At 43.1% G+C, this 15,377-nt stretch overlaps 1 protein-coding gene across 1 annotated transcript; it reads left to right on the top strand.

Moving 5' to 3' along the window:
* The first annotated feature begins 1,399 nt into the window (after window positions 1-1,399).
* LOC147855764 (uncharacterized) lies at window positions 1,400-6,651 on the top strand. Its single transcript, XM_087330574.1, has 2 exons — window positions 1,400-2,112; window positions 3,859-6,651. The coding sequence occupies exons 1-2, from the start codon at window positions 1,400-1,402 to the stop codon at window positions 6,527-6,529; spliced, it is 3,384 nt and encodes a 1,127-aa protein (XP_087186700.1). The 3' UTR covers window positions 6,530-6,651.
* Window positions 6,652-15,377: the final 8,726 nt, after the last annotated feature.

Below are 15,377 nucleotides of genomic sequence, written 5' to 3'. Positions count from 1 at the left end.
CACCCCTCAGCCTCTAACATCATCAGATTCTAACAAATAACAATTCCATTTAAAGCAAGTTTTGAGTGAAGTTAGAATCACTTAGTAGTTTAGGTGGAAAAAAACTTGGGTGATTGGAAACAAATTAAAGTTTTAGATCTATCAAATTTTTTGGGGTAGCTAAAAAAGATGAAGATGTGATCATATAACCAACCATATATGAAAGTTTGTGCCATGCTTGTCAAGAAAACAATCTATACACCATAAAAAGCTTTGAATATAATAGTGATTGGAAGATTGAGTAGTATATGTAGAAGGTTAAATATTGAGGATTATATACATTAAGGAAGGGCGAAAATATAATTTTCTTATCATTATGACTCTGATTCGAGGTTTCAATTTCCATGGTTGTTGTTATCATTAATACTTTGGAAATATAATAGTGACTTTGGATGATACATGAGAACTCGACTACTATAAAAGATGTGAGGGACAAGCGTGATTAGCAAAAACACACATTTACATGTTTGATATACTATAAGTGTCATCCATTATATAAATATTAACACGGGTGGCGATGGACATGCAACGTTACCTACTTTTATCAACTTTGCTCTTATTGTTGACATTTTCCATTTCTCGTCCAATGCCGACCCATGCTAATATTATCGACACCAATACGTGTGCTCGTGTCGTAAATGGGATTTTGTCAAGCTTCTTGTGTAGCGGCATTTTTGCTAGTCCAAGAATTTGTTGCCCCATTGTCTCTTATGCATGTGCTCCTGGCGTCCTCACATCTTTGCCACCCACATCCTTTAGCCCCAAGACCCTTCAATTCCTCAAGAACAAATGCAATATCCTTGTCACTGGCATTCCGCCTCCACCACCCCCTCCCTTTGGTGTTTCATTGTGCTCAAGTTTTCTTTCTACGTGGTTGTCTAGCATCACATGTACATCTAATGTGGGTGTCATCAACCCAACATCTTTGTGTTGCCGCACAATTGTAGGAACTTCCATATGTGGTGCCAATGGTGCATTGGTGCAATTTGTTTCACCCAATTCATTCACTAGCACCCAAATTCAAATCCTTACCCGATGTGGTCTCTTGACTTCACCTCCACCGGTTCAAACCCCTCCACCAACACCAACACCAACTTCTTTAGCTCCAACTCCAAGTCCATCTCTATCTCTTGCTCCCACTCTTGCTCCCACCCCTAGTCCTACTCCACCCACATCTCAAATTACAACGCCAACGCCAACGCCAACTCCCACTCCCACTCCCACTCCCACACAAACTCCATCACAGGCACCGACACTGACACCAACTTCTTTAACTCCAACTCCACCTCTACCTCCCACTCCCACTCCCATTCCCAACCCCACACAAACCCCATCTCAAACTTCATCACAAGCACCGACAATGACAACAACACCAATACTAGCACCAACTTCTTTAACTCCAACTCCAACTCCAACTCCAACTTCCACTTCCACTTCCACTCCCACTCCCATCTCAAGCTCAACTCCAACCCCGACGCAAGCCCCAACTCCAACACCAAGTTCTTTAAGTCCATCTCCATCTCCACCTCCCACTTCCACTCCCACTCCCACTCCCACTCCCACTCCCAACCCCACACAAACCCCATCTCAAACACCATCACAAGCACAAACACCAACACCAACTCTGGCACCAACTTCTTTAACTCCAACTCAATCTCCACCTCCCACTTCCACTTCCACCCCCATCCCCAACCCCACACAAACCCCATCTCAAACTCCAACAGAATCATCGACACCGACACCGACACCTACTCTAACCCCCACGCCCACGCCCACTCCCATCTCGAGCTCAACTCCAACCCCAACCCCAGTCCAAGCCCCAACTCCAACTCCAACACCAAGTTCATTAAGTCCAAACCCACCTCCACCTCCCACTCCCACTCCCATCCCTAGCCCCACACAAACCCCATCTCAAACTCCAACACAAACATCCACACCAACACCAACACCAACACCGACTCTAACCCCCATGCCCACTCCCACCCCCATCTCGAGCTCAACCCCAACCCAAGCCCCAACTCAAACTCCAACTCCAACACCAGGTTTAAGTCCATCTCCATCACCATCTCCACCTCCCACTCCCACTCCCACTCCAATCCCCAACCCCACACAAACCCCATCTCAAACTCCATCACAAGCACAGACACCAATACCAACACCAACTTTGGCACCAACTTCTTTTACTCCAACTCCAACTCCAACTCCCACTCCCACTCCCACTCCCACTCCCACTCCCATCCCTAGCCCCTCACAAACCCCATCACAAGCATTGACACCGACACCGATTCTAACCCACACGCCCATGCCCACTCCCATCTCAAGCTCAACCCCAACCCCAACCCCGGTCCAAGCCCCAACTCCAACACCAAATTCTTTAAGTCCATCTCCATCTCCATCTCCCACTTCCACTTCCACTTCCACTCCCATCCCCAGCCCCACGCAAACCCCATCTACAACTCCATCACAAGCACATTCACCAACACCAACACCAACCCCATCACCAACTTCTTTAACTCCAACTCCATCTCTACCTCCCACTCTCACTCCCATCCCTAGCCCCACACAAACCCCATCTCAAACTCCATCACAAGCATCGACACCGACTCTAACCCCCACCTCCACCCCCACGCCCACGCCCACTCCCATCTCGAGCTCAACTCCAACCCCAACCCCGACCCAAGCCCCAACTCAAACTCCAACTCCAACACCAGGTTTAAGTCCATCTCCATCACCACCTCTACCTTCCACTCCCACTCCCACTCCCACTCCCACCCCCACTCCCACCCCATCTCAAACTCCATCACAAGCACCAGTTTTGGCACCAACTTCTTTAAAACCAACTCCAACTCCATCTCCCACTCCCATCCCCAGCCCCTCACAAACCCCATCACAAGCACCGACATTGACACCGACTCTAACCCCCACGCCTGCACCCACTCCCATCTTGAGCTCAACTCCGACCCCAACCCTGGTCCAAGCCCCAACTCCAACACCAAATTCTTTAAGTCCATCTCCACCTCCAACTCCAACTCCCACTCCCACTCCCATACAAACCCCATCTCAAACTCCATCACAAGAATATTCACCAACACCAACACCAGCTCTAGCACCTAGTCCAACTTCTTTAACTCCATCTCCACCTCTCACTCCCACTCCCAGCCTCAACCCCTCACAAACTCCAACACAAGCATTGACACCGACACCGACTCTAACCCCCACGCCTACGCCCACTCCCATCCCCAGCCCCACACAAACCCCATCTCAAACTCCATCTCAAACTCCATCTCAAACTCCATCACAAGCACATTCACCAACACCAGCTCCAACCCCAACTTCTTTAACTCCACCTCCCACTCCCACTCCCATCCCTAGCCCCACACAAACCCCATCTCAAACCCCAACACAAGCATCGACACCGACTCTAACCCCCACACCCACACCCAATCCCATCTCGAGCTCAACTCCGACCCCAACCCCGGTCCAAGCCCCAACTCCAGGTTTAAGTCCATCTCCATCTCCATCTCTACTTATACCTCCCACTCCCACTCCAATCCCCAACCCCAACCCCAACCCCACTCCCACTCCATCTCAAACTCCATCACAAGTTCAGACACCAACACCAACTCTAGCACCAACTTCTTTAACTCCAACTCCACCTCCCACTCCCACTCCCACTCCCATCCCTAGCCCCTCACAAACCCCATCACAAGCATTGACACCGACACCGACTCTAACCCCCACGCCTGCGCCCACTCCCATCTCGAGCTCAACTCCGACCCCAACCCTGGTCCAAGCCCCAACTCCAACACCAAATTCTTTAAGTCCATCTCCATCTCCACCTGCACCTCCCACTCCCACTCCCACTCCCACTCCCACTCCCACTCCCACTCCCACTCCCATCCCCAACCCCACACAAACCCCATCTCAAACTCCATCACAAGCACAGACACCAACACTAACACCAACACCAACACCAGCTCCCGCACGAACTTCTTTAACTCCAACTCCAACTCCACCTCCCACTCCCAGCCCCTCACAAACTCCAACACAAGCATCAACATCAACACCGCCTCTAACCCCCACACCCACTCCCACTCCCACTCCCACTCCCACTCCCACTCCCATCTCGAGCTCAACTCCGACCCCAACCCCGGTCCATGCCCCAACTCCAACACCAAGTTCTTTAAGTCCATCTCCATCTCCATCTCCCACTCCCACTACTAGTTCTACTTTAACCCCATCTCAAACTGTAACACCAACACCGGCACCAACACCAATTTCTTTAACTCCAACTCCCATTCCCAGTCCCACTCAAGAACCAACCCCAACTCCGTATCTATCTGCTATCCCTACTCCTACTCCCACACCGATATCATCTCATACTCCAACTCCGACTCTAACTCCAGCAACATCTCCATCTCCATCTCCATCTCCATCTCCCACACCTAACCCTACTCCAACCCCATCCCAAACAACAACACCAACACCAACTCCAACTCCAACTCTAACTCCAACTCCGACACAAACCCCATCTCAAACTCCAACTGGAATACCAACTCCGACTCCCATCTCAAGTTCAACTTTGACCCCAACCCCCATCCTAGCCCCAAATCAAACTCCAACACCAGCTTCTTTAACCCCAACTCCAACTCCATCTAACACCCCTAGTCCTACTCCAAACCCATCTCAAACACCAACACCAACACCAACATCCACATCAACACCCACTCCAACTCCAACTCCCATCTCAAGCTCAACTCCAACTCCAACCCCATTCTTTGCGACAACACCAACTTCTTCAACTCCAACTCCAACTCCAACTCCCACCCCTAGTGCTACTCCAACCCCAACCCCGTTCCTTGCAACAACACCAACTTCTTCAACTCCAACTCCATCTCCACCTCCCACCCCTAGTGCTACTCCAACCCCATCTCAAACTCCAACACCAACACCAACTTCTTTAACTCCAACTCAAACTCCACCTTTATCTCCATCTCCCACCCCTAGTCCTACTATAGTCCCATCTCAAACGCCAACTCCCACTCTCACTCCCATCTCGAGCTCAACTCCTACCTCGACCCCGGCCCTAGCCCCAAATCAAACTCCAACACCAACTTCTTTAATTCCAACTCCCACTCCCACCCCTAGTCCTATTCTAACACCATCTCAAAGTGCAACACCAACACCACCACTAACTTCTTTAACTCCAACTCCATCTCTATCTTCCACTCCCACTCCCACTCTGGTCCCAACCCCAACCCCATATCTATCTCCTTCCACTCCCACTCAAACTCCCACACCGATCTCATCTCATACTCCAACTCCATCACCCACCCCTAGTCCTACTCCAACCCTATCTCAAACTCCAACACCAACACTAACTCCCTCTCCCTCTTCGACCTCAACCCCGACCCCGATTCAAACGCCAACGCCAACACCTTTAACTCTAACTCCATCTCCCACTCCCACCCCTAGTCCAACCCCATCTCAATCTGTAACACTAACACCAATCTTGTATCAAACTCCAACTCAAACTCCCTCTCCTGCCTCGACCCCAATCTTGACCCCAACTCAAACTCCAACACCAACATTGACACCAACGTTGACCCCAATTCACACTCCAACCTCAACCCCGATCTTGACCCCGACGCAAACTCCAACACCAACATTGACACCAATGTTGACCCCAATTCACGCTCCAACCTCGACCCCGACCCCGACCCTCACACCCACACCCACACCCACACCCACGTCTAACCTAACCCCAACCCCAACCCCAACTACACCTCCACCACCACCAAGTCCAAGTCCAACTGTGACCCTAACCCCAAACCCAAACCTAACCCCGACACCAACATCAACGGCCACTCCCGCACCAACACCAACAATATCAACACCAACTCATAATCCTAATCTAACTCCCACCCCAACCCCAACACCGACACCGACACCAACATCGACAATACCAACACCATCTTCAATTTTATCACCAACTTCAACCCCAAGCCCACCCTTGACCCCGGCCCCATCACCAAAACCATCTCCCACCAATAGTACCTCAATCCCAACACCATCACCTACATCGACACCGAACCTGACTCCCACCCCAAGCCGAACCCCGACACCGACATCGCCACCTTCTTCAACTTTATCTCCAACCTCAACCCCAAACCCAAACCCAACTCCATCACCAAAACCATCTCTGACACCGACACCAACTCCAACCAACAGTACCTTGATCCCAACACCAGCACCTACATCGACACCGAACCTAACCATCCGTGCTTGCAAGATTTTCCTCTATGCATGGTTGTCTGGGAAAAGTTGTAGTTTGAATAGGGGCATGCTCAACCAAACATCCCATTGTTGTCGAACAATCGTAGAAACTTTTGTGTGTGGCACTAACGGCATAGTGGTGCGGTCTATTTCACCTTCTTATTTCACCATCTACCAACAACGAGTCCTTATTCGATGTGGTCTTCTTGGATAAATTCAGTCAATTGAAGCTCAAACCCCAACGCCATCATTTGCTCTACTCCATAACACAATGCGCAATTCATAATGAAAAAGTAATATAAGAAATAAACATGTGTTTGGCTATCAATCAAGACATAGAGGACAAATTTATGTTCTTAATCAATAACCAAATATCTCTTGGATTTCCCCTTTTTTTCAACATAGACCTATATGCAAATAAAGTACGAGAATTGAGGAGAGTGCAATATCTCAAGATTATCCATGAAGTGACAATTGATGTCATGCAAGTATAATGCTAGAGTTGTGGAAAATTATTGGTTGTTGGAACTTATCGAAACATGAAAGTTGATGATAATGTGGCATTAAATTTGACTCATAACACGTTCGCGTTCACAAGTGGAAGGATTGCGCATTCCACTTGTAGAATCTTCTTAAAACGAAGAAAATACACCCTCTCTACAATAATTGGATGCACTAGTATCACATGTTCCTCAACTTGATAAGAATTTGCAAATATAAAAATACATGATAGATCTACGAGTGGAGATCATTAGAAATCATGCAAGTTTAGACATGTTGATAAGTTAATGTATCTAAATAAAGTTTAACTATGGCTCAATATGGCACTATTGTGAGACAAGGGAAACACTAACTTAAAGACTTATATTAATTAGGTAGGTTTTACAAAAATATGAGGTGTACTTGTATCCATACTAATAAAATGAGATATAATTTATACTTTGACCCATACGTGCATGTATGTAATTGTCGAAAATGTAGGATAGTGCACATTAGGATAAGTGATTGGAATAACTAACTTATTAAAGTATTCAATACTTATATTAAAAGTTGATCTAATCTATTCCTCAGTTTGTTCATATGGGATCAAACCATATGTGTATATAATTGTGCACAATGTAAGGCAGTGAACTTTAGGATAATGTCGTGGAAATAACAAACCTATTAGGCTTTCATACCTGTATTTAAAATTGATCTACTCTATTGCTTAGGTGATTCACACAAGATCAAACTCCGAACGATAACGCAACTGGAACCATTATCAACACACTACACAATCTAAGCAGCAATGGAATAGAAACATAATAGTTTTAACAATATAAGACAAAGATCCATAATAACAACATGGACAGTCATGGCAATAATTATAGGGCCATGTTCTGTTAAGGTTAGCTTGGACCAAAATCAGCCTCCATTTAAGCTAGTTCATGTTTCTCCATAAGTTTGGTAGTCAGCTATGCACGCGGTGAAACCAATATCATAAATCTACTAATCAAGTATATAAAAATAAAATTGAAACATATAGATGATTATAAAGAATAGAATCCACTAGGTAAAACCCAAAATTTGTATTAATAATGTGAAATCTTAACAAATCGTCAGTGTCATATTCTTTATAGAGTCTATTACATAGCAATCAATTCATCAACGTCATTTTCTTCATCATCTTGTGTAGAACTGTCTTCGGCTATACGTGCATTGGTTTCCCCTGTTAGCCGAGCCAACGAAATATCTTCTATAAGCTCATCATCAAGCTCTATTAGCTCCCCCGGTTCGCCGGCTAACGGAGGAATAGGCTCTCGCGAAGCAGGTTGAAACCTTTCTGTATTGGCGAGGTTCTTTGCACCGACCTCCTCATCCTGGTCTGGGCACTCCCACAAAGCCTTAATCCGCATATTAATAAATATAACTTGGTCCTCGTCCTTCTCCAATGCAACTGTATTTCTAAACAGCTTCAATGCACATGTTGACGTAGTTCCTATGATGTAAGTAACAAGAAGATTTAGTTGTCAAACGAAAAAAAGTGATTGGTTATCTCAAGATCGTTACCCTAGTTCGAGGAATACCTGTGCCAGAAAAGAGATCTAATATCCAGTCTCCTTCGACAGAAAACATCTCGATCAAGCGCATCATAAGTCGTTGAGGTTTTTGGTATGGGTTGACAAGTCCCCGTTCTGTCGTGGTGACATGTCGCAATTTCCGAGTCACTGCTGGATATACCAACAGATTTGAACCTCCCACTTCATTAGAATGCTCTTTGATTCTCTGTTTTTTAATTTCATCGAAGTAGCCAATCGTTATGTATTCAATGGCATTAACGAACCGAAAAGTTGGCCCTCTATTTACATTGGTCTTGATCCTATAAAAAATAATTCATCGAGTTAAGAATAGATTCAACAACCTTAAGAATTGCAATATAATGAAAGACACCTATAAATAATCCTTACCATGCAAGGTTCTCGATGCCATGGCAACGAGATCTCAAAGCTTGAGCTACCGAGTACCCTTGGTCCATACTATGAAAGACAACTATTCGCCACAAGGATGCGGTCGTTAGCTCAGCGAAATCCTTGACCATCTTCTCCAATTGTTTAAACCTAAACGGTTCATCGTCGTATGATGACCCAGCCATTCGAAATCCGTAAGGAATATCCGCAATCATTAGCTTATATTCCTTCTTTGGCACCTTCTGGATCAAGTCGATGACATCACCGCAAACCACATTGTAGTAAAGATCTCTTGTAATATCTTTTTTGTGGCTAAATTTTTTAAACGAGCCATCTTCCTCCATTTCGTACGCCTTGACTAAGCGACGATCCTTTTCTTTTCTGGCTCGCTCGAGATGTGCAAGGAAGGATGTAGGGAAATCGTGTATATCCTTAACTTCTCCTTGTTTCTTGCCTCGACACGGTTTCTAATAGAAGCAATAGGACATCAGGTATTATTATACAAGCTCTACATATGATGAAAGGGTAATGAAAAAACATCAATACTAACCCAATCCTTGAATGCAATAAAATACTCTGATAACGCCTTATACGAAGACGTTAGAGGATAATCCTCGGTCACTTGTTCCCAAGTTATACATCCAAGTTGTTTCATCATTACTTCTTGGATCTTCATGTACACCTTATGACTGTAAAATTAGAAATCAAGATTAGAACTTTGAATTACACTAGATAGACTACAATTTCAGTATTTGAAAGACTTACTTATTGAACTCAGTGACCATTTCTTCAAGGCTTAAATCTTTCGCCACAACCCTTGACAAAACCGACACAAGAAGTTGCTCGTCCTTAATACCTTGCATCGCTCTCCATAGAGACAGCTTCATGTCGTCTGCCGCTTCTTCAATTGTCAAGTCAATTTTCTTGGCGGCTTGTGACTTTAATTCTAGTTAAGGGTCAACCCTACATTTCTTTTGTCGTTGACCCTTTACCTCCTTATTCTCCCACATTGAGAAGATTTGATCTTGGAGGTCCCATACTTCTCCATCTCTAAACGCCAATTGAAACCAAGATTCATACTTTCGAAGACCATCGGACCTAACATTATCATCTACCACAATCCCGATTTCATGCAGACATTGACGTCGAAGGCCTGGATGTAACTTCACACCAAACTTTTGTTTCACATCTAAATACTCGTGGTGGAAGAACCGTATACGCTCAATAGACGACATTTTCTGCCTATAGTCATTATCATTATTATGGTCCCATGCCAACAGCTTAGCCTCTTCGGTTGTGAGCCCAACATAAATTTTGCACTCGGCATACTTGAAGAAGAAAGTGGTTGGATGTTCTCTCACAAGTTGCCGACGTGCCTCTGCTGAATGCGATCCACCAATGACAAAATAATTATATTGATCATGCTTTCTGATATCAAAATCTTCAATGGTTTCACATTCTTCAGGATCCACCATAACAATAAAAGGCACGACTGTGGCATGAGGATTAATTTTCATTTTTTTCTTGAGATTTTGAACATGCATGCGATGAGGCTCTCTAATCTCAAGTGGTCTTCGACCTGTTTTTTCATCAATAGGGGGCCGATGGATGTGTGTTATAGGCAAATTAAATACTTGCCCTTTCCTGACCAGCTTCCGTTGCATTAACTCTCTCCTTATTTTATTCTGCTCGGATGACAAGACACCCGAGGCCAGCTCGGCTCCTGGCGTCCCCTTATTATCCTCTTCTTCATTTTCACTTGTCGAATCCGTATCCGACATTTTCGTTGTCTTCTTCTTGGCTGGTCTTGACTGGACTTTGGATACCTTTTTTGTGGCCTTCAAGTGGGAGGGCTCTTCATCTCTTAGAGTTACATGGCCTTGTATATAAGGCCTCAAGGTAACAATCAGGTTTTGTGAGTTATCAAGTGCTTTTTTGAACACTTCAGGCCCACAAGATTCCTTTACTAAAAGGTCTTCTGAAAGGAACACTTTGCGTACCCCCTTGGAGCACTCTATCATTACCAGTATGTTGGCCGAATCTGCATCTTCGTAGTCAAATCGTAGAATTCGGCCATACATAAATGGAGTTTCTTTTCCTAGTTGCCCCTCACCCTTCTTCTTTGTTGTATACAATACGACTTTTTTCTTTGAGTCGACATATTGCATACACCATTCCTTGTCCGTTAGATCTCGGTCAGGAAGGTCTTCGCCTCCAGTAGCGGCGACAAGTTTCTTTTGGCTTACATCACTATGTGGCTGAGATTTTGTCTCTTCGTTAAAGAGAAGCTTTTTTCCTCTCTTCATGGTCTCAGGAGTTACCTTGGTCTGGGCTTCGATTGGAGAACCTTGTATGCGAAGCTTAATTTTCTTCACGGGTCGGTCTGACAGGTTCTCAAACGACCTATTTAAGAAAGTATATGCAAAAACATAAGTTAGACAGTCACGTAGATTGAAGTTGTTATTATAATGAAGAACAGTTTCCAGGAGCAGTAACATATTCAAAAAACTATTATAGTCAGGGCTATTCAACCTAGAAAATATATATCGTAATAAGTAAAACGGGTTATATATTCTTTTAAATAGTAGGTATGACTTATATAGATTCTAAACCTATATTGAGGAGAATTAAGTCCTACACTTTAACCATGAACTCGATACGGCGTATCGAGTTCCGGTTTAAAGTGTAGGTTTTAAACACGAACTCGATACGCCGTATCGAGTTCGTGTATAAATATTTGTATTGTATACATGAACTCGATACGCCGTATCGAGTTCTTGAGAAACGAAACATATTTACAAAAATGTCCACAGTGTCAGAGGCCTACCTGGAGTCCTCGCGCTCGATTCTCTTGGAAGACATGGTTGATCATGTTGAAGTGGAGGCGGAGATCGCGCTTTCGTGCTTTGTGCTCTGAGTGCTTTGTGTGCTTTGTGTGCTCTGTACGTTCTGTGTGCTCTGTACGCTCTGTACGCTCTGGTGAGTGAAATATGATGAGGTCTTCCTATTTATAGGGATTGAACCCATGGTTAAAGTAACCATAGTCACCTTAACCAATGTTGGTAACTTTGAGGATAGTTAGTTTGTAACCATAGTCACATTAACTATAGTAACTTATGATTGTATTAATGATTACAAAGTCAAACTAACATATTGATCAATCTTTTATACTCATAACAACCTACAATCACTTCAAAGGTTATGAAGGAGACAATGATAGAGGTTCATGAATGTACCAATGATTGATTACTAAAAGCAACAATTTTTATGACTCTCAAATGTTATGTATTAAAGATGTGGGTATGAATTAACCAATGATTGATAAGTCTAATATTTAAAATGGTGAGCATTAAAGAACCAATGAGTGAGACGTTCTATATCAAAATGGGTGTCATTAATTAGCCAATGATTTTAACATTAATCCAACATATTCAAGGCTTGTTAATGATTAGTTTTATATTTTACTTGATTTAACATCATTTAGATCTAGTTTATATAATGATTGATAATTTAAGTTAAATTACTTTATTAAAAATAATTTTTAGATGTATTGTATTAATAGAATATTACATAATATAGACATTCTATTGATTTGGCTTTTGTTTAGAGAGAAGTTTATGTTTAGGGAGGAGTATATGGTTAGAGAGGAGTATAACTTAGAGAGCCCTATCTAGACCTTAAGCCATGAGTGAAGATTCACCGTTCTCGATTGAAGAATATTGTTTGTCATCAGACCCATCGTTTTCTACTGAAGAGTATTGTTTGTCAACAGAGTCACCATATTCGATTGAAGAATATTGTCTTTCGACCGACTCACCATATTCTATCGAAGAATATTGTCTGAGCTCATCTACAGGGAATGTAAATAATGACACGTGAAGAATTCTCTATTGAAGAATACGATATTAATAAAGATACCGAGAATGAAGGAAGTGCCCAGGAAACATTGAATAACATTGGCGATGGTCAGAACAGAGAATTAGACTGTAACAAGGTTACACCAACCTCTATGCAGGAAGAGAAATCTGGGAGCCCTATGCATATTAGAAGAATCCCACGAAGAATTCGTCTGGCTAGATTTAGCTTGGTGACATCAGATAAACAGATTGGATTTGATGTCAACAAAATATGTTGTGCCCGTGGTTGTATGTCTATGATTGGAAAATCAAAGTTGCGAGAATTAAGGCGATACTATTTTTCGATGACCGGTGATGAGCAAGACACTTACCTCGGATCACATATGCAACTAGTATCTGACAAATGTACGGGGATCAAAGTATCATTCGAGTATTATATCTTCCATGCGCAACAGATATGTAGAGTTGCATTCAAAATTGTGTTATGTGTTAGTAACATGCGGCTACATAGAGTACAACAACGTCTACTTAGCGGGGATCAGATGCTCAATTGTAAAGAGGTTCCAAGTATGAAATGTGCAATTGGAAGACTAGCTATTGGCTGGATGAAAACTTACTTTCAGTTAAATTGTGAAGTAATGCCCACTACAGGTAGGATGCATCTTTCTGATAATTATACCCGTCGGGAAGTTTATGATGTCTATCGATCTGAAATGCTGGGCTCACGTAATAAGTCTATCACCTATAGCCAATTCACAAGATTATGGAGAGCTCGGTTTTCAAATGTTATTATTCCTCGTAAAGTACGTATGGGTTATTGCTCCATTTGTGCAAATCTTAAAAGTTTGGCTAAAGGTGCAAAGACATCAATGGAAAAGGATACGAGTAAGAAGTTACTACAAGAGCATCGTGAGGCACAATCCTTAGAACGAAGGAAGGCGATGCATCATAGAGAGAAGTGTTTGAAGAGGCCTGAACAATACATGCGCTTAATGATAGATGGCATGGACCAGAAGAAGACATGCTTGCCGCATATGCGGAGGCTCCCCAAAGATGTCAATGATGAGTGCCTTGTTCAAATGCACTTGGTGGGATGCTTGGCTTATAATAGGTCTGTTCGACCTCACGTCTTCATTACTTACCCCAATGTTCACAATGACCCTAACCTAACAGTTACAGTGATTCACCGAGTTTTGATGTCTTGGGGACAACCTTTCCCCCTTGTTCTATACATTCAATTGGACAATACTGCTAGAGAGAACAAAAATTCAACTGTATTTGGCTATCTAAGTATGTTGGTCAACCTAGAATTGTTTAGGAAAGTGAAAGTCAATTTCCTTTTGGTTGGCCACACACATGACCATATAGATCAGATGTTTAGCACATTCTCCAGACAGTTGTCTCGGCATGATGCTTTCACTTTACCTAAACTATTTGATGTCATTTGTGATGCATATACACCACGCCCAAAAGTGTTACACTTGAAGGAGGTATATGACTTTAAGAGATATATATTAGATGGGGGTGGTGGGAATGTTAAAGTGCTTGCTCAGTTAAACAATATAAGTTTCAATCACATTTTTTTGATAAAGAAAAATGAAATAAGTGGTTCTACACTTTTGTATGTTAAACAATATTCATCTTCTACAACATGGGAACCTGAAGGTGGTTGCCAGTTATTACTTTGTATGCCGAGTACAATTGTCCATGGAGCTAAGCAAATGCCAATTGAGAAGAAAGGACAGTTGCAGAGCGACTTGGTATTAGAACAAAAACGGTCATGGCTCCAAGCCTTAAAAGAAAAAAGAAAACATATTGAGGCCGCCAAGAAATATGCCGCACAACAAGACACGTCATGGTGGGATGTATTTTATAGTGATCAGAAAGAAATTATAGACAATTGTGTATCTGTTGATAATTGGAATTTGGAAACGCCATTCACATGGTCGCTGCAACATGATCGCGTAAATAGAAGTCCGGAGCGACTAGTAAATGCGATTAATGACAGCTTGGTCCATCCACAACAAAGAGACATTTATGTGGGACCAAGGATGACCAAAGCAACCGAAGCTAGATGGCAAGGAAATTTGCAAGAGCTCACCGCGGGGATGTTGATTGCAACGCCGGCTGATGAGAACTCACATGGCCACCAATTTTGGGTTGGTAAAATTCTAGAAGTGCTAATGCATGAAATAGAAAACACGATCAAGTCTATAAATGTTCATTGGTACAACACTAGAAGTGCAAATGCTTTTACAGGTAAGTATACATTGGAGATGATTGAATGCCAAACAAGAAGGGGAGGTAGGAAGAGGAAGCGAAACATTCGTAACACCTCGACCCTTGATATCTCTGATGTGGATATCATCGTGTACGACTTCACACTTACAAAAGCCAGACGATTAAGGAAGTCAACAATAGATATAATAAAAGAAAAATTACCAGGTCTACAAGGTGGCTCGAGTCAAAGGCAAACGAGATCTGCTACATATAATCTAGAGTCAAACCATTTGGTTTATGACGAAGATAATGCACTGATTGGTACATCCGAGGATGATGAGGAGGAATCGTCATTGTATATTAGTTATAGTAGTGATTCTCCGTAAAGGAGTGATCATGAATGTATATTTGGCTATTAAGTGTAACTACATTCCGCTTGTAACAAATCGAGTAATATAAAATCATGTGTTTTGAATTCTTATGATTTCCCAAAAATCGTTTCTTATAAAATAACATTGGTTGTAAAGTTTGTGATATA

The sequence above is a fragment of the Azolla caroliniana genome, unplaced genomic scaffold (assembly GCF_043228905.1).
Source record: "Azolla caroliniana isolate FFs.n. ecotype wild unplaced genomic scaffold, voAzoCaro1.0.p SCAF_14, whole genome shotgun sequence".
NCBI lineage: Eukaryota > Viridiplantae > Streptophyta > Polypodiopsida > Salviniales > Salviniaceae > Azolla > Azolla caroliniana.
The sequence above is the reverse complement of the archived record's forward strand: the minus strand, read 5'-3'. Positions and strand labels throughout refer to the sequence as shown.

Bases quoted from the DNA above. Each gene is read 5' to 3' on its own strand.
- LOC147855764 (XM_087330574.1), top strand. From the start codon at position 1,400: ATGACAACAACACCAATACTAGCACCAACTTCTTTAACTCCAACTCCA. The intron at 2,113-3,858 runs TCCCACTCCCAC...ACCAAATTCTTT, and splicing joins TCTCCATCACCATCTCCACC to AAGTCCATCTCCATCTCCAC.